Source organism: Silurus aristotelis (genome assembly GCF_946808225.1).
Source record: "Silurus aristotelis genome assembly, chromosome: 5".
Classification (NCBI taxonomy): domain Eukaryota; kingdom Metazoa; phylum Chordata; class Actinopteri; order Siluriformes; family Siluridae; genus Silurus; species Silurus aristotelis.
This window is the reverse complement of record NC_139578.1, coordinates 27,497,103-27,522,180: the sequence shown is the minus strand read 5'-3', so window position 1 is coordinate 27,522,180 and position 25,078 is coordinate 27,497,103. Positions and strand designations below refer to the sequence as shown.

The following is a 25,078-nucleotide window of genomic DNA, read 5'->3' as shown; positions in this document are numbered from 1 at the left end:
ACCGAACACTTAAGGGAAAACTCACAGCCTGTTTGTTCTGCAGCAGAACGCCGTTCTTCTCAGTGCTCTTGAATCCAAACGAGACTGTCATAGTTTCATCCAGACTGAATCCTGTGGGTGAAGAATCCAGTGAACTGCCCGCACTGAACTCTGCCTTCCGTAATGCCTGAAAAATGATTCATCTTTTAATATTCAAAATGATCAATTATTAATCAATTAACAACTAATTACATCAGCTATTACAACAACTACTACTACAGCTGCTACTAAAGCTACTACTGCTGTTAGAACAACAGCTTCTACTTCAACTGGTAGAACAATTACTACAACAGCAACAACTACTGCAACAAATACTACTAAAGTACTATTACAACAACTACAACAGAAATTTCAAAACAACTACATCTACTACAACCACTAGTACAACACCAGCAACTACTATAACAGCTACTACTGGCACAACTACTTCTAAAGTTCATATTAAAACTATTACAACAATTACTACAAGAGCAACATCTGAAAGTTTTACGTCTACTGTCAACCGTCTATCCAATACTAAAACTAGAGCTACTAAAGTTACATTTACATTTGTGGCATTTGGCAGGTGACCCATGACCTTCTGATCAGAAGTCCACCAAGTCTTTTCCACTGAGCTACCACTTCCCTATATAACTACTAATACTACTATTACAACAACTGGTATGAATACTACTACTAATAATACTATGAATGAATACTATGAACTTCCAGCACTACTACCACAACTACTAGGTTTTTTTTAACTCACCATCATCACGATGCTATAGTTACGGCCAACACCCACTTTATTCAGTGGAGTTGGAGTTTTACCGACTGCATTCAAATCCTTTACATAGCCTCTCAGTGGTGGCGCAGTGATGTTGTTTCTATAAGAGAAAGACGATGGGAATAAAAAAAATACAAACTTTATACAAAATACCGGAAAAAATACTGGTATATTGGTGAAATAGAATACAAGTATCCGACTAGAACCCTCGTAGAGTAGAAAACTAGTACCCTGGTGGAGTAGAATATTAGTACTCTAATAGTATAGTATATTAGTACCCTAATAGAATAGTATATTAGTACCCTAATAGAATAGTATATTAGTACCCTAATAGAATAGTATATTAGTACCCTGATAGAATAGTATATTAGTACCCTAATAGAATAGTATATTAGTACCCTGATAGAATAGTATATTAGTACCCTAATAGAATAGTATATTAGTACCCTAATAGAATAGTATATTAGTACCCTAATAGAATAGTATATTAGTACCCTAATAGAATAGTATATTAGTACCCTGATAGAATAGTATATTAGTACCCCGATAGAATAGTATATTAGTACCCTAATAGAATAGTATATTAGTACCCTGATAGAATAGTATATTAGTACCCTAATAGAATAGTATATTAGTACCCTGATAGAATAGTATATTAGTACCCTGATAGAATAGTATATAAGTACCCTGATAGAATAGTATATTAGTACCCTGATAGAATAGTATATTAGTACCCTGATAGAATAGTATATTAGTACCCTAATAGAATAGTATATTAGTACCCTGATAGAATAGTATATTAGTACCCTGATAGAATAGTATATTAGTACCCTGATAGAATAGTATATTAGTACCCTGATAGAATAGTATATTAGTACCCTGATAGAATAGTATATTAGTACCCTAATAGAATAGTATATTAGTACCCTGATAGAATAGTATATTAGTACCCTGATAGAATAGTATATTAGTACCCTGATAGAATAGTATATTAGTACCCTGATAGAATAGTATATTAGTACCCTGATAGAATAGTATATTAGTACCCTAATAGAATAGTATATTAGTACCCTGATAGAATAGTATATTAGTACCCTGATAGAATAGTATATTAGTACCCTAATAGAATAGTATATTAGTACCCTGATAGAATAGTATATTAGTACCCTGATAGAATAGTATATTAGTACCCTGATATATTAGTACCCTGGTAGAGTAGAAAACTAGTACCCTTATAGAATATTATATTAGTACCCTAATAGAATAGTATATTAGTACCCTGATAGAATAGTATATTAGTACCCTGATATATTAGTACCCTGATAGAATAGTATATTAGTACCCTGATATATTAGTACCCTGGTAGAGTAGAAAACTAGTACCCTTATAGAATAGTATATTAGTACCCTTATAGAATAGTATATTAGTACCCTGATAGAATAGTATATTAGTACCCTAATAGAATAGTATATTAGTACCCTGATAGAATAGTATATTAGTACCCTGATAGAATAGTATATTAGTACCCTAATAGAATAGTATATTAGTACCCTAATAGAATAGTATATTAGTACCCTAATAGAATAGTATATTAGTACCCTAATAGAATAGTATATTAGTACCCTGATAGAATAGTATATTAGTACCCTAATAGAATAGTATATTAGTACCCTAATAGAATAGTATATTAGTACCCTAATAGAATAGTATATTAGTACCCTGATAGAATAGTATATTAGTACCCTAATAGAATAGTATATTAGTACCCTGATAGAATAGTATATTAGTACCCTGATAGAATAGTATATTAGTACCCTGATAGAATAGTATATTAGTACCCTGATAGAATAGTATATTAGTACCCTGATAGAATAGTATATTAGTACCCTAATAGAATAGTATATTAGTACCCTAATAGAATAGTATATTAGTACCCTAATAGAATAGTATATTAGTACCCTGATAGAATAGTATATTAGTACCCTAATAGAATAGTATATTAGTACCCTAATAGAATAGTATATTAGTACCCTGATAGAATAGTATATTAGTACCCTGATAGAATAGTATATTAGTACCCTGATAGAATAGTATATTAGTACCCTGATAGAATAGTATATTAGTACCCTGATAGAATAGTATATTAGTACCCTAATAGAATAGTATATTAGTACCCTAATAGAATAGTATATTAGTACCCTGATAGAATAGTATATTAGTACCCTGATAGAATAGTATATTAGTACCCTAATAGAATAGTATATTAGTACCCTGATAGAATAGTATATTAGTACCCTAATAGAATAGTATATTAGTACCCTAATAGAATAGTATATTAGTACCCTGATAGAATAGTATATTAGTACCCTAATAGAATAGTATATTAGTACCCTAATAGAATAGTATATTAGTACCCTGATAGAATAGTATATTAGTACCCTGATAGAATAGTATATTAGTACCCTAATAGAATAGTATATTAGTACCCTGATAGAATAGTATATTAGTACCCTAATAGAATAGTATATTAGTACCCTAATAGAATAGTATATTAGTACCCTGATAGAATAGTATATTAGTACCCTAATAGAATAGTATATTAGTACCCTGATAGAATAGTATATTAGTACCCTGATAGAATAGTATATTAGTACCCTAATAGAATAGTATATTAGTACCCTAATAGAATAGTATATTAGTACCCTGATATAATAGTATATTAGTACCCTAATAGAATAGTATATTAGTACCCTAATAGAATAGTATATTAGTACCCTGATAGAATAGTATATTAGTACCCTAATAGAATAGAATATTAGTACCCTGATAGAATAGTATATTAGTACCCTAATAGAATAGTATATTAGTACCCTGATAGAATAGTATATTAGTACCCTGATAGAATAGTATATTAGTACCCTAATAGAATAGTATATTAGTACCCTGATAGAATAGTATATTAGTACCCTGATAGAATAGTATATTAGTACCCTAATAGAATAGTATATTAGTACCCTGATAGAATAGTATATTAGTACCCTGATAGAATAGTATATTAGTACCCTAATAGAATAGTATATTAGTACCCTAATAGAATAGTATATTAGTACCCTGATAGAATAGTATATTAGTACCCTAATAGAATAGTATATTAGTACCCTGATAGAATAGTATATTAGTACCCCGATAGAATAGTATATTAGTACCCTGATAGAATAGTATATTAGTACCCCAATAGAATAGTATATTAGTACCCCGATAGAATAGTATATTAGTACCCTAATAGAATAGTATATTAGTACCCTAATAGAATAGTATATTAGTACCCTAATAGAATAGTATATTAGTACCCTGATAGAATAGTATATTAGTACCCTGATAGAATAGTATATTAGTACCCTAATAGAATAGTATATTAGTACCCTGATAGAATAGTATATTAGTACCCTGATATATTAGTACCCTGGTAGAGTAGAAAACTAGTACCCTGGTAGAGTAGAATATTAGTACCCTGATAGAGAAGAATATTAGTACCCTGGTAAAGTAGTATATTAGTACCCTTTTAGAGTAGAGTAGAATATCTCAAGATCTGACTTTAGCTTATTAAAAAAAAAAAAAAAAAACAATGCAGCAAATGAACGAGCATAAAACAAACCTCTTTCTCAAATCTGAGGGAATGCCACCGACATAGTAGCTGTCAAAACTTTCAGAAACATATGAGCCCTTTGCCACATCCTTGTTCTTGATCCGGACCCGAACAGCCTTGTTTATGCTGTCAAAGAACACCCTGAGGTCCCAGATCTGTAGAGGAAACAAGGAGAAGAACACAATGAAACAAACGAGCAACACATTCTAAAGCATTCATTCTTTAATCCACAACAACCATGTGTCGATTTTCTTTTGAACACTAATTAAACACAATCTGCATTTTTAAATGGCATTTAAATTTTACACACACACACACACACACACACACACACACACACACACACACACACACACACACACACACACACACACACACACACACACACACACACACACACACACTGAGAAATCAACGTCTTTAGGGCTTCAGGGCTTCAGGGCTTACCACATCCACTGTCTCATTGCTCCTTATGGTCTCCAGCTCTTGGTCTCCAAGTCTTCCACTCAACACCAAGTGACGCTTCTCCAGAGTGATGAGGTAGTATGATTTCTGCAATCAATCAACCAATCAATCAATCAATCAGGGATAAGGCTATATAGTGATGTTTGATTGTTACAATATTACTCTAGTAGAAACCTTCAATTCAAGTCATATTCAATTATTTATTTATTTAATTATTCAATCTTTATAAACTATATTCTCTTTACAAGTAAGATTGATTCATTATATACTATTATTTATTACTATATTATAAATTATTACTAGATAAAAAATATTATTATGTGAAATCTCTTCATATTATATCACTTACTGGGGAATTTCCTACATTTGGAACACTTTCCTCAGTGTTTTCTCAAAACATGACTTTCCTCAAATGACATTTATCATTTTATACATTTTGTGGACAAAATAAGTCAGAATATGCACATGCCATATATATTAGTTTTTTTGGGGTTTTTTTTCATCACTGCAATAAACTGTGTATTATGTGTATAAATTGTACAAATTGTTCGGATTTATGTATTTATACCACACTTAATTCATGTACATTTCTTTTCTGAAATAAATCAGAATTACATTAAAACTGCAGTGAGTTTGAGCAGATCCTGACCTTGTTTCCGATGTAGAGGATGATGCCGTTCTCAGCTCGAGTCTCCACCGTCTGAAATATACTGAGCAGCTTCGGCACCTTCTCAAGCAGTAACTGAATATAACCCGTGCCGTCAAGGTATTCCCCCTCTCCTGGCCGGATGTATCTTGTGATTGAGAAAGAAGCAGATGGAGAACAGAAGTCAAATATTCAATTAGCAGAGACTAATTTCAGCGTTCTGACTTCCTGTTTCGGTTTTGCTGACCCGTAACTCTAAAATATGTGTCTGCATTGGCAAGTCGATGCAATATAAGAGGAATAAAACACGTCAGGACTGTCACAGTTTGCTTACCTCTTGCATGGCAGCTGTAAATTGACATTCTCGGGCCCCAGTGCTTTAAAGTTGTAGAGGCTTATTAACCTCTCGTTAAACATGTTGAACTCAATACAGCCCTGGTATCTGGGGTAATTAAGAGGTGGTGGAGGCTAAAAAAAAAGAGGGAGGATAGTTGTTGGAAAATTGTTTCCTGTATGAGATCACGCAGTATCTCTATATGCAGTAAAGACACTTACGGTGAAGTCGCTGGGGTAACCTCCCACGTAGAAGACCGCCTCACTGGTATTGAGATTCAGAAGGTTGAAAAGAGCGTCTCCCTGCTCAGAGTTCGATATTTCTCGATCTGGGCTGTTGGTGGTGAATAACTTCGTGAGGTTCACCTGGGCGTCTTCGTAAATCCTGAAGACAAAGGAATATTCGCTGTGTTTAAAATTCAGAATGCGACCTTCACACGATCTGGAATCGGACGCAGCAGAAACTGGGATATCTAGAAAAGTCTCAATTAAGCGCTCGATCCACTGTACGGGCAAAAGGATTGGAACGCTTGAGTGGCGGTTACTATAACAGTAAATGGAGACTGCATGTGGAATGAGTTCTTCACAAAAGCACAAATCTTATGGTCAGGTCTCACAAAATCTTTCATGTGAGATGACAATCACATTTATCTGGATTTCCTGCATGTGTTTATATTAGACAGATTTTTCACTAAAATCAAAAATGTTCTTGTTTTATTATTTCATTACTATCAGTCACATCACTCATTTTTTTTGTATGGAAGAATGAAAGAAAGAATCAATCAATCAATAAGTAAATTCGATAATTAAATAGAAGAATACATCATTATTTATTCATTTACTCTTTAGTTTTTGATTTCGTTCTTCCAGGACTTTTTTATTTCCATTTTTTGCCTATATAAGTCTTTGATTTGATTTATTTTCAAAACTTAAAAAGCCATCATTTATCCAGGGACCTTTTCATTTCTTGCTCTGTTTCTACTCCATTAACCAATTTCACTGAATCTTATTGTGCCAGATTTGCTTATAAATTACATCTGTAATGCTTATTCGAGCTGACACCCAGCATGCCTCAGTGTTTTCTCTCCAATAATCATAAAACCCTCAGCATGCAACTGTAAATGAAAGAAAAGGTAATGAAAATGACCCAACCTGCGCATATCCACTTTATCGAAGAAGATCCGATCGGGTTTGGAGAGTGTGATGTCCATCGACTTGATCTCCTTAACATTTCCGTTCAGCTTGTAAACGAAATAGAGGACGTTCTTCCTCAGAGCCATGCCGAGGTAATCCTTCGTCGCCTGTGAACCATGAACACGCAGGGATTTCAGAAGCGTGCATTAAAAATCCTTGCGACTCTGCATAAACCATGATCAGGTACTGAACATTTTATCAGGGAAGATCTCAGAAGATACAGCTCGCAATACTATGTAGTGTCTGTGCGACGCACACCATTGTTAGGTCTTAAAAAGGTTTCACTCACGTCCTTTTTGCCGAGGTAGAGAACGAAGAGATCGCCGTTGTCTGTGGGTGCTTGGCGACGTCTGCGGCGGCCGTCCCCTCGGATCTCGGGTTCGGGACGTTGCAGGAGAAGAGTCATGGACGTGTAGGCTTGTAGGTCGTCCAGGTTTCGAGGGAGTCGCAGCTCCACATGCTCCAAGCCAGTGAATTTCATGGGCACAGGAACCTGCCAAGGAGAAAGAAGTTTAAATCTACTGACTAAATAAACCAAATAAGCTAAACGCATATTCAAAATAAAGAAGATGAACAAACAAATAGGCAAATAACACAAATCTAAAATAAATAAACCAACAACAGAAATGTAAAATTAACAAACAAACAAAAAAAAACGTAACAATTAATACATGTAAAAAAACAGGCAAATCAATAAATTCAATAAATAAATAAATATTTAAATACCAACTACTACTACTATTACTACTATTGTACTTGGTATTAATCAATCAATTAATTAATAATTAAGTAATGAATTAACTGAATAAATCAATGGATTATTAAATTCATAAAAAAAAATGAACCCTATCCCAGACATTCGATGCATAATAAAAAACAGCCATAAATAATATATATATAAAAATATACACAATTCTAAAGCAAATGAACCAACAAATAAAAGAAAATCCAAAATAAACAACGGAATAAGCAAATAACAGAAAGAAGTAAATGAATAAATGAAAACGGTTAAGAAAAAAAATTATAAATGTATAAATGTATAAACAAACAAATAAATTCGATTTTGGAAATATTTACATTCTAACTTTCAGGTAAAGCAACAAAAAACATCATATTGTGTGAATCTTCTTGTTTGTGAATTACAGTGAATTATGTCATAGTTGAATGAGAGTGTACGTTTTGTGTGTGTGTGTGTGTGTGTGTGTGTGTGTGTGTGTGTGTGTGTGTGTGTGTGTGTGTGTGTGTGTGTGTGTGTGTGTGTTTACCCTGTTAGCGGCGCTGCGTGCTTGCTCGATCAGCTCTTTAATGTGCATGATGTTGTAGGATATGTTGTTGTTGGGGTCGATTTCAGAACTCAGTTTCTCCACCTGAGTAAATTTATCCAGTAGCGAAGGAATTGAGCTGCTCAGGTTTTTTACTGCGTGTAAAAAAAAAAGTCATCAGACTTTTCACCTCACACTTTCACAAAAGAATATTTAAATAAAGAGTAATGTGTAATTGAATTAGGGTGAACTTTAAATAAAAAAAGGGGTCAAATGTCTGAGTCAAATTGAAAATAAAATTTTATAATAATCATATTTATATAAAAGAGTCAAATTTAAATAAAACATTTGTTAAAAAAGTATTTCATAAATAAGAAAGAGTCCAATTTATATTAAGAGTTCAATAAAATAAAAATAAAAATAAAATAAAATAATCAACATGAAATAGAGTCAAATCTAAATAAAAGTCAACTTTAAATAAAAAGTCAAATTTAAATAAAAGAGTCAACTTTAAATAAAGATTTAAACGTAAATAGAGTCACCATTAAATAAAAGAGTCAAATTTTAATAACAAGAGTTCAATTTAAATAAGAGCCAACTTTTAATAAAAAATCAACATGGAAAAAAAAAAAGAGTTAAATCTAAATAAAAGTAAACATTAAATAAGAAAGTCAACATTAAATAAATGTCCACTTTAAATATAGTCAATTGTAAATAAAAGAGTCAACTTTAAATAAAAAGAGTCAACTTTAAATAAAAAGAGTCAAATGTAAACAGAAAAAGAGTCAACTTTAAATAAAAAGAGTCAAATGTAAACAGAAAAAGAGTCAACTTTAAATAAAGAAAAATGGTTTTAATTTAAATAAGAGTCAAATTTAAATAAATATCAACATCAGATAAAAGTCAACTTTAAATAAAAAAAGAGTCAAATGTAAATATATAGAGTATATAGTCAACTTTACGTTTTTTTATATAATTATAATATACAATATATTTTAATATAAAAGTCAAATTGAAATAAATATCAACATTAAATCAAAAAGTAATGTAATAATTTGATTTCAATAAAAAAGTAAACTAATTAAAATACAGCGTCGTGGAGGGATTTGCACTCACCTGCCGTGTCCACGTCACTGAGAATGCGGTTGATGTTGGCCTGGTCTGGAGATCCGCTGATATTTAGTGTTTTAATTGCATCGATTTCTGCGTTTATGTCCTTCAGCTTGTTCATGGTGTCGCTGGCTGAAGCGTTCGCTGCTTGTGCTGTTCTCTTGGCGATATCGATCATTGTAGCGATGTCATCTGTGTACAGAGAGGAATGTGGCTTATGAAACATTATAGAGAGTTTATATAGCATAAAGCTCATGATAACAGTAAATTCACGCTTCATGTGAGAATGTCAGTGTTATTTCTCCTGCCTCTCTTAATATTGCTCAGATCTTTGTTGATGTCACGCAGATCTCCCTCCAGCTGGCGTTTCTTCTTTTGGGTGTCGTTTAGACGCTTCTGCTGCCCCTTTAATTCATCTGAAAGATCTGATAAAAAAAAAAAAGAAAGCTCAATACTCAAGATCTTCAAGAAATTCACAAGAAGAAAAAAAAAGCTGAAAAATGATAAGATCAGTGCACCTGGATTAAGTGTGTATCACAAAAACAATCAAATGAAACAGAATTAAGCAAAGAAATCGAATCAAAGAAAAAAATAAGAATCGCATCGAAGCAAATCAAATAACTAAGTTGAATTTTAATCGAAGAAATAAAATGCTTGGATTTGTACTCACTTGCCAGGTTTTCCTCTGCTTTTTTAGCGTCTTTTTCGAGTGTTGTACCGCGGTCTTTCAGATCTTTTGCCCTGTTGCTTATATCACCCCGAGTCACATCCTAAGAACAAACAAACAAACAAACAAACAAACGGATTTTCAAAAACATTTTTCATTCATTTTTCGCTTTTCCCTTACTTGTTTACCTACTTACAATTTTTTTTCCTAAACAATCGTAAAACATTATTTTAAAAGATTTTAAACTTCAATAATCTTATTGTATTCATTTCTTATTAAAATCAGTATAATACTATTATTACTAATATCACTTACATTTTTTATTTATTTTGAATCTTTTTTTTTTTTTACGTTTTTTTAAACACCAAGTCTCATTGTTTTTTAGACACAAATATATATTTCATATATTTCTATGTAACACACTGGTAAAGAAGCAAAGACACACAAGAATTGGACAGTGAATGAAAAAAAAGTCTGTGGACAACATTTTAGTCTCTGAGAGAAGAAATTTCAGAGAGAAGAATTTTGCAGACTTCCTCACCCCCATAGCCAAACATGGGAGTGGAAGTTTAATGGTTTGGGGTTGTTTTGGAACATGGACAGTTGCTAACTGGTAAAATTATTTAGAGAGCAAACAGTCATCTGGAGTGATATCTATTATAGACTGACCTGCCCAGTCACTGCACCTAAATCCTATTTAACTGCTCCGGGATGAACTGGATCACAAGAAAGAAATCTCCAACTAGTGAAGAACACCTTTTGGCAAGTTTTACAAACGGCAGAGTATCTCGGGAGGATTTTTCATTAAAAAATAAAGCTTAACATCTGTACATTTATAAATTTGTTTTAAACTTAAACTCTTTCCGCTGAAAAAGTGAGCTGTTACTTCAGGAGTTATTTACTTAGTTCTTACACTCAATGCCTTGTCAGCTGCCTCCTTGGCCTTCTTTGCTGCCTCCTCCGCTGCCTTGATTGCCTCTGTGATGTTTTTGTAGGCGTCAATCGCGGCCAGTGCGTCTTTCACGTCCGCACGGCCACTCGAGTTCTGTATGGCCCTGAAGGTGGAAAAACACACACACACACACACACACACAAATACATCAGCACATTTAGCAGTAAAGTATGATATTGCCTAGCAGACAATTTAATCCAAGTAAAAAAAACTAAAAAAAAAATTTATCTAAAATTTTATAAATAAGTTATTAGAAAGACAGGCAGACAGACAGACAGACAGACAGGCAGACAGACACATAGACATATAGATAGACATATAGATAGATAGATAGATAGATAGATAGATAGATAGATAGATAGATAGATAGATAGATAGATAGATAGATAGATAGATAGATAGATAGATAGATAGATAGATAGATAGATAGAAAGAGAGACAGACAGACAGACAGACAGACAGACAGACAGACAGACAGACAGGCAGACAGACATATAGACAGATAGATAGATAGATAGATAGATAGATAGATAGATAGATAGATAGATAGATAGATAGATAGATAGATAGATAGATAGATAGATAGATAGATAGATAGATAGATAGATAGATAGATAGATAGACTAAATAAACAAACAAACAAACAAACAAACAAACAAACAAACAAATAAATACTCTCCATTTAAATGCTCATTAATTGCATTCAAAAGAAATCCAGATCTCACAAATCACAAAGTCTCACAAATCATAACCGAGATTTTCATTGTTAATATTAAAAAAATTAAAAATAATATTTTGTGAAAAACAACTCTGACATCAATCTGTAAGTGAGGTGTTAAAAACCTGATAAAAAACTAAGCACAGAACACATGCAGGCCACGCTGGAATGATCATTTTTTCACAATCCTACATGATGGACATGAACTAACAGGACGGATCTACGTCACTCTGAGCTCTTCCACCCTGAGCGAGAGCATATCTCACACAGATCTCACTCTGACAGATAGAGGTAGAACTGTCTCATGTTTCACTCGCAGCCTGAGCCGCCCTGTTCCTGTTCCAGCATGTCGACTCGAACTAAACATGTTCAGGACAAGCAAATGAAAATGTTCCTTACTGCTGCAGTTCATTAGCCAGTTTGTTGAGCAGAGCTGCATGGTCCTCGGCCTTCTTCACTCGTCCCTCCAGAGCCGGCGTTTGGGAGATGCTGTTCACTCGATCTGTCAGCTCGGTCTTCGCTCCGTCCAGCTCAGCAGCCATCTCCTCATATTCCTGTCAGCAAACGCCAGGATTAAAGAAAAAATACATCCAGGGAATATCATTTAATAAACACAAAATTACTTATTGTGTATACATTTTTCCTTTCTCACAAAATTTAAGGGTTACGCTTATAGCTTTTTAAAATGTAATTCTTAGTGTACACATTAGTTTTTTTGGCAAGTTTTTTTTCCATCAAAATTTGATATATTATTTTACAATATTTTTATATATATATATATATATATATATATATATATATATATATATATATATATATATATATATATATATATATATATATAGAATGTGTGTTTTATATATATATATATATATATATATATATATATATATATATATATATATATATATATATATATATATAAAACACACATTCTATTAATATATATAGATTATCTATCTATCTATCTATCTATCTATCTATCTATCTATCTATCTGTCTGTCTGTCTGTCTGTCTGTCTGTCTGTCTGTCTGTCTGTCTGTCTGTGTCTGTCTGTCTGTCTGTCCATGTATCCATCCATCCATCCATTATATGCTATTCATTCTTTATTTGAACTAATGTAACAGTAGGTACTGACCTCAGGTGAATTTAGACCTGTGATAAGACCTTTATGTTTTTTTTTCTCTCTCGTCAGTTCCATTGTACATTTTACCCGCCGTACTCGATGCTCTACCTCCTTATTCATTTTTTTAATTTGCTTCTTTTTGCTTATTGTCTGATTTGACAGATTTTACAAAAAATTTTTTTGCTTACTTTTTTTTAACTGATTTTAGTCGCTTCTCTTCTTTTTCATTTATTTTACTGATCGCCTACGTTATTTACTGGGAAAATAAAATTGTTACTTAAGTAATTAAATAATTCCTTTTTATATATCTTTCTTTTTTTCTACTTTTTTACTTACTCTGACTGATTACAGATTGTGATATCTATATATCTTTGTCGTTTATTTTTTAAGAGTCAGTGAGTTTATCTGCAAACCACTAAGTGTATTTTGCATTGTTACACTCCTTCACAAGACATTACCTTCTTGCTGTCAAGAAGCATCTTCAGAAGGTCCTCGACACCTTTCAGCTTCTGCTTCGCCTTGCTGATGTCATCCTCCACATTGTTTTTCTCTTTCTCCAAATTTTTTATACGTTCCTGTGGGTGGAAACATGCAAGGTGAAGATACTCATCCTCACGTGTACATATTCAGTAAAGAGGAGAGAGGAGAGATGCTGTATATTCATACCAACTGATCGTTGAGGGTCTTGGCGTTGAGTGTGTTCTGTGTGTTGGCTTTTTGCACCGTCTCATTAGCTTCATTGAGAGACTTTTCCAGGTCCTTGAGTTTGTCCTCGTAATTCTGCAGGAGCTCCCTGATCTTGTCGGCTGCATTCTGGTTCTGATTCAGCTGCTTGGTGCAGGTGTTCTTGATGTAATCTAGGACTGCAGTGTGGACACACACACACACACACACACACACACACACACACACACAAATTGTTTTTTCCTATAGTCTCAAATGTATAAACTAATGCCACTTAAAAATTAAAAAATGTTTTTTTAATAATTCATTATCAATTCTTAAAAATTCTGAGAAAATATTCATTTTATGTGAATGAAAAAACACTAGTGTAAAACTACAGTTTTTCTCAGTTGCTTTCCCACGTTTCTCAAATCCTTAATATTTGCAAACCAGTAAGTGCATTTCTCAGAACAATTTGTACAAATAGCACAACACATCAAAATGAAAAGTCCCTTTGTCATTGTTCACAAACAAAATCATCAAAATGTTTAGTCGTGTTGTCAGTAGGACGCTGCACAGTTTCAGGATTTCTTCATATAAACTATGGTTTGGGTTACAGTAACTGAAAATGCACAAAATTTTAATTCCTTCTGCACATCTATGAATTTCAGCAGCACAAATGTATTTATTTGATTGGATATTTGATTTATATTGATTGCAAGGAGACCAGACAGGATTTACACTTTCACTGTACTAGTGTTCGTTTGTTTCTTAGTTTCTTGTTCATCCATTTTCAGCAATTCTGTCTTTTGCTCTGTTGCTAATTGAAGGTTCACAAGATTCACCTTTGACCTGTTATAGAGAACTAGTTGATCATTGGTTGATCTGATGCCGTTCACTCGCCTTTATCAATGACATTCAAAAAAATAAATAAAAATAAATAGAAATTTAAAATTCACAGATTATGGCAACTGGTTGAACCATTTTGCATTCAATGACTTATGCATTGAACTGAGATGTTTTTGGGGGTTAAAACTATTCAGGTGAAATCAGTATAATATATTTTGATCAACATAAACAACTGATAATGTAGGAAACAGCAGACACTCGTACACAATCGATTAAATGAATGTAGAAAAGCATTCGCAATTTGACCAAGCAACGAGAAATGTTCTGATGATGAGCACAAGTGACTAAATGACGTGGAGGTTAAACAAGTAGTTTTAAGAATTTCATTTCTGATCTGAGATACGCTCCAAAACGACTGGGAAAAAGTGTAATAAACAAACAAATAAATATGCAAAAGGAAAGAAAGCCATAGTGCAAAAGAAAGAAAGAAAGAAAGAAAGAAAGAAAGAAAGAAAGAAAGAAAGAAAGAAAGAAAGAAAGAAAGAAAGACATACGTTTCTTCGCCTCGTCCAGTTCCTTTTCTGCTGCGTCCTTCTGGGGTTTGAAGCTCCTTTCCTGCATGATCTGCACCAGTCGCTCAGCCTCCTTCAGCATTTTGTCCACCTCTCCTGAAGGAAGAGATCCTCCGCTGCTGCCGTCCATGTTGTTCAACTGCTTCAGCAGCTCTGAGAGACGGACGACACAAAATCATCATGTTCACGAAATGATCATGTTCGTGTAGAGCGGCATGTCCAAATGATGCTCAAACATCTGCCACTATTGAAAACGAAAAGGGTTGTGTGTGTAAGTTTACCTTGGATTTTCTTGAGCATGTCCAGTGCCTGGTCGTTAAGATCCTTCGCTTTCTGGTGGGTGTTCTCTGAATTCTTCACTGCTTTTTGTGCCTCGTCCAACTTCTTCTCAGCCTTTTATATACGAATATAAATCAGAGCCGTTACATGACCGATCATACCTCCTGGTTCAATTCTTAATATCAAGAGGCAGTGTGTGTATGACACTCCAGCTCCAGATTCTTCATTTTTGTTCCAGAATATAAACTCCACCAGAATCACTGACTTACGTCTTAATATATTTTTGTCTATGAACATTAATGAAATGTTCCCCAATAATCCATTTTCCTTGTTTCATAGCTTTTCTCTCAGGTTCTCTCAGGCTTTTTTCTCACAAGACCCTACAGAGGATAGTGAGGACGGCCGAGAAGATCTGATTCTCGCTCCTCTCCATTTACACCACACGCTGCATCCGCAAAAAAGCCATCGGCATTGTAGACGACCCCACACACCCCTCACACACACCATTCTGCCATCAGGAAAGAGGTTCCGAAGCATTCGGGTCTCACATTCAGACTGTGAAACTGTATTTCCCTCAAGCCATCAGCTTTCAACACACAGAACTTGTTGCTGTTGCTTCAAACAATAATACTGCAATTTGGTCAATCCAGGGCCATCTAGCAGGCGTCCAATAAAATTTTCACGTCCTTTGATTGGACGGTCAGAGAAAGCGCAGCAGTCAGAGCTCGCAAACTGCATCTGTAGCAAACTGCACAAACTCATATATATTCGTGTGGCTTCAATAGCTGTTTTTTTTGTTTGTTTGTTTAAAGACTGGAAAAGCTGGACATCGTGTGGAAAACATCGTGTCGGTCAAAAACTATTTCAGTGTTTTCGAGCTTGTTCAGGAACCATTTATACTTTTTCATTCACTTTACTGGAGAATTTGCATAAAAACACACAATTTGCCTTCATTTAAAGTCCCTACAGAAACCGTAATGAACTGAAAAGAATTGCACAGAAAACTTATTTTCTGAGGTAAATATCGAAGCTTCTGTTAGAGATGATGTATGCGTGAGGTGCAGCTGCGGCTACAGTGAAAGGAGTCGTGTTGAATTGTGTTCATTAGGTTTGCTTTAGTGATGACATTCAATCTCGCTCTGTTCTACTGCATTTCTCTACAACACTGATGATTTCTTTAACCGTGGTGTCATTATGATGGAATTTAGAGGTGGATTGGTTCAGGTAGGACACCACTGAAGGCCTCTGGGTTAAAATGCATTATAATATTTTTTTGTTTTAGGATGTTTGTTTTGTTTTTTTTTTTTTTTTTTAGTAAAATTTCTGATCATACCTCCTGTTTCAGCTTGTTTATGTCTGTGGTCAGGGTGCGTACGTCCCGCTCGAGCTCGTTTACTTTAGGCCGCAGCTTTTCCACGTCACTCGTGTATGTTTTCACCATGTTCTGAGAAAAAAAACACAGTATTTCAGTATTTTTACCTCAGTACATGGATATAAAGCTAAAGGTATATGTATACACCTTTGCATCGGAAATGGCTTTCTCAAGCTCTTTGAGACGCCGATGAGCTTCAGAGCTGGAATTGAGAGAATCCAGCTGCGCCTTGAGCCGCCCCAGATCGCTATCGAGCCTCTCAAGATCGTTTAGTAAGGTCTGAGCACAGCTGTCACATTCTGAGAAACACACAGATAAACATCATGATGCTGGGTGGTTTTTTTTATATGTGACTTCATCTGAACAAAGACGGCCGAGTAAAGAGATCAGTACCTATGCATTCCTCTGCAGGGGGAGGTTCGATGGGATCCTGTATGTAATTGCACACTAGAAGAGAAGTTATAGTTAATAAATGGCACGGCCTGCATGCCAGGATTATTATATATCACATAATGTTATAAAGGTTTTGATTTGGAGTGTGAAAGACGGAGGTACCTCCGGTGGTTGAAGAGCAGGAGTTCCCGTTGCAGTTGCACAGCTGACATCTGCCTCCGTGTTCCTCAGGTCTGCCAAAATATCCAGGAGCACACCTGAGGAGAGCATTTTACACACTCAGTACAACATTTTACATCATGAAACAAGGATCAACAGAATAGTCCAAAAAGCAGTGGAAAATAACATCTCAAACAAGCGATTGAAAGCGATTTTTTTTTACTTTTTTTAATTTATTAATTTATTTTATTTTTAGGATGATTCTTTTTTTGTTTTGTTTATTTGTTAATAAATGCCTTTATTGCATTAAAAATTATCCCTTTTTTGTTTGTTTTTTTGGGAGGGGTAGATAACGGATCTAGAGGGGTAGATTTTTTCTTAGTTTGAAGATAATCCTTTTTTGTTTTTGTTAGTTTTTTTTTTTAGATAAAAGATAATTATTTAGTTTTTCTTTCTTTTTTTAGATAAAATATAACCCTTTTTAGAAACCATTCTATTTTTAAGATTATTTTTTTTTCCATTAAGAAGGATTTGAACTTTTTTAAGATGTTTTTTTTTTGTAGAATTAAAATTTTTTAGCTCTTTTTAGGATCATTTTTAATGATATTCTTGGACACTTAATGTTAATTCTTATTTGGGGTTTTTTTCCTCTTGATGATGATAGTGATGATGATGATGGTGGTGATGATGATGATGATGATGATGATGATGATGATGATGATGATGAAGATTCTAGCATATTAATTCTTTATTATTTATTAAAAAAAAAAAAAAAAAAAAAAAAAACATTTATGGATCCCTGTTGTATTTTTTGTGGTTTTTATGATTAACTTTCATTTTAGGAATCAGTTTTTTTGATCATTCTATAGGTTTTTTTGGGGGGGATTTGGATTTTATTTTTAAAAATAATAAAAAAAGGAGTTTTTGTTTCTTTTTTATAAAATCCTATATTTTTGGGGAGGTTTTTTGGTGGTTTAGGGTTATTCATTTTGGGAGTAAAAATGCCTTTTTGGATTGATTCTGTTGATTCAGGAACAGAATCTTTGTTTTTCCTTCAGGATGATTTTTTTGTAGAATTCATTTTTTTTTTTTAATTACAGTGCAGTAAATCATCAGAAATCCCGTAATAAAACATTTCTCATATTAAAGTAATTAGTGCGCATTAGAAAGAAGCATGCAAACTTCAAAAGCGTTCACTGAAAACAACGAATAACAGGACAACTCACCTCTCACACTTTTCTCCTGCGTATCCCGGCTTACACTGACACCGAATTCTCCCATGTACCTCGCTGCAGCCTACAGCAAAACTGAACACACACACACACACACACACACACACACACACACACATTAGTTCATCACATAGATATGGACTATGGATCATCTCCAGAGTCACTATATACAATAACTTTTTTTTTTCCAAAACTGCAAAATGTAGAGAAACATCTTCTAAGAAGAGTGGAGATTTTTAGAACAGTAAATGCACACTGAATGTGGAATGGGATGTTCACAAAGCACATGTTAATCCTATGCACAGATGTCTACAAACTTTTTTCCCATAAAGTGTAGCTGTGGCAGTTCATAAATTATTAGGCAGAAATGAATAAATGATTCAGATTAATATAGGCTTGAAAAAAAAAAATCAGTTAAACCACAGGAAAAAAAAAAAACAACATTTCCGAGATTAGATAAACTCTAAATAATTTTAGAAATAACAAATAAAAACAGCAATTTTCTTACATCATATGATCTTACAAATTATTTGAAAAAGACTGAATCATCATTTTTCTTAAAAAAACAAAAAAAACAATTACAGTTCTATTTTTTATCAAATTTGGCCAATTATTAGTATTAATAATTAATCACATTCATTTGTCAGATACACTACACTTTTCTTGTCGTGTGTAAAAGATATTAAATAAACGTACAGTCAAAAGTTTTAGAGGAAAAAAAAGCTTTTAAAATAATGATTTATTTAAATTGATTGACTTAAAAAGGCAATTAAATACGATTAATTAAGCCTTATTATTATTAATGATGCGTTTTCAAGTCTGAAAAAACTAATAAATACTCAAGAATAATTAGATTGTGTGTGTGTGTGTGTGTGTGTGTGTGTGTGTGTGTGTGTGTGTGTGTGTGTGTGTGTGTGTGTGTGTGTGTGTGTGTTTTCTCACTTGTTGCTCTCCAGGTGAAGTGGACACGGACAGATCTTGCAGGTCCCCATAGCGGCGTCTCCGTAGTAGCCGTGTTTACAGCGTTCGCAGTGATCTCCCGCCGTGTTGCCCTGGCAGTTCTGTTCAGATATCATCAACATTTTACTGAAACACCTGAATCACTGGAATTTCCCCCCAAAAAAGAGCTGAGATGGTGTTACTGGTGCGTTTATCGCAAGGCTTTTGTACTTTTACACTTTTATATGTGCGTATCTGTTTATCTCTGTGCCTCCAGTCATCTGTTTGCTCCTCCGCTTATCTTAGTTCTAATCTTGTTTTACAGAATGCTTTGTGAATTATGGACTCTGGGGCTCTGAATTATGATGGTATCAGATTCAAAGCACATTGAAGTAAGTATGTAATCTTTAAAAAATATACTTTAATATGAGCCATTTGTCAGCATGTGGCATTGCAAACAAATCCAATGCACAATTTAGTTAAAAAAAAGGTAAAGGGTTATTTATTCGCTTCTGCTATACTTTAATAGTTTAAAAAATGTTTTATTTCAACAAATGTAGTGGTGAAAATTAGCTGGTGTAAAGGTTTCTCTCATCAGTCCAGTTATTAAGACGAAATGCCAAACACAACAAATGTGAATGTTTCAGTCAATGGCAAAAAATGGTGCCATGAGGTACCATGTTGAACGTTCAGTGGTCAGTATAAGAGTACTCAAAACTCCACACTTTAACTGCTCTAATACAAGATACACACATTGGTATGGTCCTGTCAAGCAGAAAAAAACATGAACATGATGAATAGGACGTGTGGATTTGCACGGTTACATGATGTACAGCTGTTCGCACTGAGGGTGTACTCACTTTTGTTGCCAGCTAGTGAGAGAATATTGGCTACATGTTGAGTTATTTTTAAAGGAAGTGTTATAGGTATTTATAATATTTGGCAGACACCATTATCCAGAGTGACTGTACTGTTGAGGGTCTTGCTAAAAAGCAACTGGATTTGAACTCAACCTTTTTATCAGAAGTCCAAAACCCACTGACCTACTGTTTTTCATCTCTGTTAGCATTCCTACTATGAAATTGTGTGAATTATATAATTGTAAATTGATGCTCTGAGTAAAGTGGTGCACCATACAGTGTGTGCTCACCTGGGAAAATCCCTTTATATAACAGAAATACGGACATTTTCTCTTTATAATAAACAAGTCCAGGCAAATTGAAATATACTGTACAAGACATGGCAACTCATTCCTCTTTTCTTACCAGACATCTTCCTGTACTCTCATCACAATCGTCTGAAAGTCCATTGCATGCACAGGAAGCGCAGCGGCCGTTTCGGTCTCTATAGTAACCGCGAGAACATCTCTGTATAAAGACAAAGAGGAAGAGAGAGAAACCCATGAACATTTTCATTCTTAACCCATTTGAACAATAGATAACATCTGTGGATCATTTCCCAGGAGGAAGAATTTCCTGAAGATCCTGGGAAAAAGAAAAAGAAACATTTTTTTCCCCCTTTATTTGGTTTTCATCGTGTTTAGTGATGTCATATTGGCTGACGAGGTTATTTCAAACATAAAGCAATGTCACACAGAAATATAGCGTGTGAGTACTTTTATATATACAAATATATCCTTAATGTTTTTGGCAAAGAATGCTGGTTATGCACAGATTGCATTATTTACTTAAGAGCAAAATGCTAAAAAAAAAAAAAAAAAAAGAAAGAAAATCAACATACAATGTAAAAAAATTTACAAAAATTCTAGTGAAAACAGTTTGAATTAAAAAAAAAAAATTTTTCAGAATTTCAAACATAACAATATTCTTCTTTATTTATTGCATTATATGGACAAATATATATATGTATCATATTGGAACACAAGACTTTATTTTCAGCTAGAGGTTTTTGTTTTTTTGTTGCCAAACTGTTACCACAAGGTTGGAGACACAAATGTATAAGATGTCTTTAGATGTTATTGCATTACAATGTCCCTTCACATAAACTATTAAACCCAAAACTGTAAAATGCCACTGTGCACAAAACCATCTCCATGAATATATGAAGCAGAAGATCTTCCAGAATTGGATCTCTGACCTCAATCCTATTAAACACCTTTAGGATGAATGTGAACGCTAACTGCACCCCCAAAACTTCTCACCTCGCCTACATCAGTACCTGACTTTTGTAGCTGAATGAGCACAAATCTCCACAAGCACACCAACATCTAGTGGAACATCTTCCCAGAATAGTGAAGGTTTTATAACAGCAAATGGTCAATTTCCAGTGAAAATGCGACGAGTGAACACATGTTTCTCAGTGTTCTTAGGAAACACAATGAGCCCTAAAAATGTAACCTTTAAAAACCTTAAAGCTCTAAAACAAATTTTTCAGCCAGTAGTAATGTATTTAATTCAGTTTTCAAAGCAGCAAACGTGAATCAACCAAAAAAAACAAAAAAGTTTTACCTGTCGTCCCTCATCCAATAAAGGAATCTCAATCCTCTGTGTGTCCAAATCACTAAGTGAAGGAATCTGAATCCTCTGAACAGTCCAATCACTAAGAGAAGGGAAAAGAAGTCTCTGTTGCCCCTGGTCGTTTTGAAAGAGGTTGTTGTTGTTTCCCCGTGTCCCCGCTTCATGCTGTCTCGGAGGTGTCCCGTGAGAAGGTCTCGGTCCGGCAAAACACAGATTTAGCAATGCAAAGCCAACGAGCAGCAAGAGTGCTCGCTTTACACTCCATTCTGACATTCTACTGGTAGCGCAGGAACTCAGCGTGTGTGTAAGTGTGTGTGTGTGGACAGACGGTGCTTTAAGAGCGCTGTGAGTGAAGGACACACCCCAAACATGTGCTCATACCTGCGTCAGGGGAAGTACACTCACAAACGGTGGACCAAGCACACACAAACATTTCCACCACTGACATAATGATTAGTCGAGCTTTATAACGCAATAACTACACAACATTGTTCCTGCCTCTGTCCATATTTATATTAACAAAGGTTTGTTGGACACCTGACCATGGACACCTGTATGGACACCTGACCATACAATGGTCCACTTTTGTTCTTATAATAAGCGCTATACTAATAATAATAGAATAATCTCTTCTGGGAAAATGTTCCCATAGATTTTGGAGATTTGTGCTCATTCACCTATAAGGCTGTTAGTAAAGTCAGGTACTGATGTAGGTGAAAAGGTAAGGGGGTCTGGGGTTCAGTCAGTTTTCACATTTATCCCAAAGGTGTTTAGTAGGGTTTAGTGATCTACAGCAGGAGATCTTCCACTCCAACCCCATGTAAAGCATATCTTCATTAAGCATTCACTCATTTGTTTATTTATCTTTCTATTAATATATTTCTAATGACTTAATACATTCATTAATCCATCTATTTACATGTAAAAATACAAACATTCCCAGTTTAGAACCACAGAACAACCTCTATGATCCAAACCAGTCTGGTTTCAAAGCAGCACATTCCACAGAGACGGCACTTTTGGCTGTTTATGAGAACTGCATGCTGTTTGATCAGCAAGGCTGTCATCTGTACTTATCTTCCTGGACCTTTCAGCAGCAGCATTCAACACAGTCAACCAGAAGACTCTCTTGTCTACCTTTAGGAGCCTCGGTATCCACGAAACAGCATGAGAATTGTTTGCTTCCTACCTGGAAGGTCGCTCATACCAGGTAACATAGAGGGGACCCACATCTGCCCACTGGTGTCCCACAAGGCTTGGTACTTGGTCCCCTCCTTTTCTTCCTCTATACTCACACCATTGGTGAAGTCAAATCCCCACATAGTTTTTCTTACCACTGCTATGCTGATGACACTTAACTCATCTTTTCTTTCCCTCCTTCAGATACCACAGCTTCCGCTCGAATCTGGGCATGCTTGACAGACATATCTTCATGGATGAGTGCTCATCAATTAGAATTTAACCCCAGCAAAACAGAACTGCTGGTCATCCCAGGTGATTCATCTCCAGGTCAAAATCTCAGAAGAACTCTTCATGACCCTCTCCCCTTCAGACACTGCTCGTAACCTTGGGGTAACTAGGGACAATCAACTGTCCTTTTCCTCACAGGTTGCTAATGTGGGTGGTTCCTGTCGATTTGTTCTCTACAACATCTGAAGGATTTGACCATTTTTGTCCACACAGGCTGCCCAGGTGCTTGTTCAGTCTCTTGTCATTTCGAGACTGGACTACCTCTGAACGCTATTCAACCACCGCAAATGATCAATCTGCCCAAGTTCTTCCACACCAACCCACTGCTGCGCTCCCTCCACTGGCTTCCAGTAGCTGCAGGTATCAGATTCAAAACTCTGATGCTTGGCTACAAGGACATAAATGGACCAGCACCATCTCACCTCAGAGAGCCCATCACACCTCGCACTGCACCACGCTGTCTGAGATCTTCCAGCACTGCTCGACTGGTACCACCTTCTGAATTAATTATAATTCTAATTATATTATAATTATTTATAATTAATTATACTTCAAGGCTCTTCTCTGTTCTGGCATCGAGGTGGTGGAATGAACTTCCCTAGATGTCCGAACAATGGAGTCCCTAGCTATCTTCAAGCGACGATTGAAGACCTACCTCTTCCTGAAGCACTTACATTAGCACTTTCCAAGTTTGCTTTGTAAAAATCAAGAGTTGTAATCTGATTATCTTAAGTTTGTAATCTAGAGTACCAGTGTAGATTTATTCATTGCTAGAGAGTCAAAGCACTTTTGTACGTCGCTCTGGACAAGGGGGTCTGCTAAACACCACAAATGTAAATGTACCTCCAAAGATGTTTTGTTTTGTATGTTGATGATTGGAGAAGTTGAAAAAGAAAGAAGAGGGGAAAAAAATGTAACATATATTAGGATTTTAAACATTTATTATTTTTATTTGAATTCAACTGAATGAAAAAATTATCACGTACTAATTGAATTTAAAGAAAATAACTTTCTTTCGGCTTCTCCTGTTAGGGGTCGCCACAGCGGATCCTCCGCACGATTGATTTGGCACATGTTTTACGCTGGATGCCCTTCCTAATGCAACCCTCCCCAATTTATCCGGGCTTGGGACCGGCACTAAGAGTGGCTGGGGATGGTTCCCTGACCGGGGATCAAACCCGGGTCGCAGCGGTGAGAGCGCTGCATCTTAACCACTAGACCACCAGGGGACCTAATTGAATTTAAAGAAAATTAACTATAAAATTATGTATAATTTTATAGTTTAATTGAATTTAAAGAAAATAAACTATAAAATTATACATAATATACTGTACAAACTTTTTTTTTCATTTTGTATTCATGACTTCGAGGTGCATTTGCAATCAAATCAAATTGTTGGGAAAAAAAAAATCATATCAGACGCAGACAGTGAGTACATCTGGTGCTCACTACTGAATCACACAATCCATACACACTGTGTAAAGAAAGTTAAAGGTGTGGCTGCCACTCCTCACACACACATACACACACACACACACACACACACACACACACACACACACACACACACACACACACACACACACACACACACACACACACACACCACAAGTGTGTACAAACTGTCTGACTGTCGGTTTTTAGTAATGCACAACCTCCACACCTTGCACGAAGGTGTCCCAGCATGTCTTCTGTGTATGTGTGTGTGTGTGTGTGTGTGTGTGTGTGTGTGTGGGTGGGTGTGCGTG

General features: G+C 35.0%; 1 protein-coding gene across 4 annotated transcripts in view; it reads right to left on the bottom strand.

Moving 5' to 3' along the window:
• Positions 1-25,078, bottom strand: part of LOC310726750 (laminin subunit alpha-3) — a 132,362-nt gene that overhangs the window by 16,071 nt on the left and 91,213 nt on the right. For all 4 annotated transcript variants that reach the window (XM_083542555.1, XM_083542556.1, XM_083542557.1 and 1 more), the window contains exons 43-68: positions 20,649-20,750; positions 19,387-19,505; positions 18,439-18,519; positions 17,216-17,310; positions 17,054-17,107; positions 16,808-16,959; positions 16,622-16,732; positions 15,291-15,402; positions 14,992-15,162; positions 13,592-13,788; positions 13,384-13,500; positions 12,198-12,352; positions 11,042-11,183; positions 10,132-10,231; positions 9,770-9,886; positions 9,468-9,653; positions 8,355-8,506; positions 7,379-7,582; positions 7,048-7,196; positions 6,118-6,280; positions 5,897-6,030; positions 5,566-5,710; positions 4,899-5,003; positions 4,461-4,606; positions 788-905; positions 26-166 (exon numbers count right to left, since the gene is read on the bottom strand). In XM_083542555.1, coding sequence (XP_083398681.1) covers positions 26-166; positions 788-905; positions 4,461-4,606; positions 4,899-5,003; positions 5,566-5,710; positions 5,897-6,030; positions 6,118-6,280; positions 7,048-7,196; positions 7,379-7,582; positions 8,355-8,506; positions 9,468-9,653; positions 9,770-9,886; positions 10,132-10,231; positions 11,042-11,183; positions 12,198-12,352; positions 13,384-13,500; positions 13,592-13,788; positions 14,992-15,162; positions 15,291-15,402; positions 16,622-16,732; positions 16,808-16,959; positions 17,054-17,107; positions 17,216-17,310; positions 18,439-18,519; positions 19,387-19,505; positions 20,649-20,750 — 3,468 coding nt within the window. The remainder of the gene's footprint in view (positions 1-25; positions 167-787; positions 906-4,460; positions 4,607-4,898; positions 5,004-5,565; positions 5,711-5,896; positions 6,031-6,117; positions 6,281-7,047; positions 7,197-7,378; positions 7,583-8,354; positions 8,507-9,467; positions 9,654-9,769; positions 9,887-10,131; positions 10,232-11,041; positions 11,184-12,197; positions 12,353-13,383; positions 13,501-13,591; positions 13,789-14,991; positions 15,163-15,290; positions 15,403-16,621; positions 16,733-16,807; positions 16,960-17,053; positions 17,108-17,215; positions 17,311-18,438; positions 18,520-19,386; positions 19,506-20,648; positions 20,751-25,078) is intronic.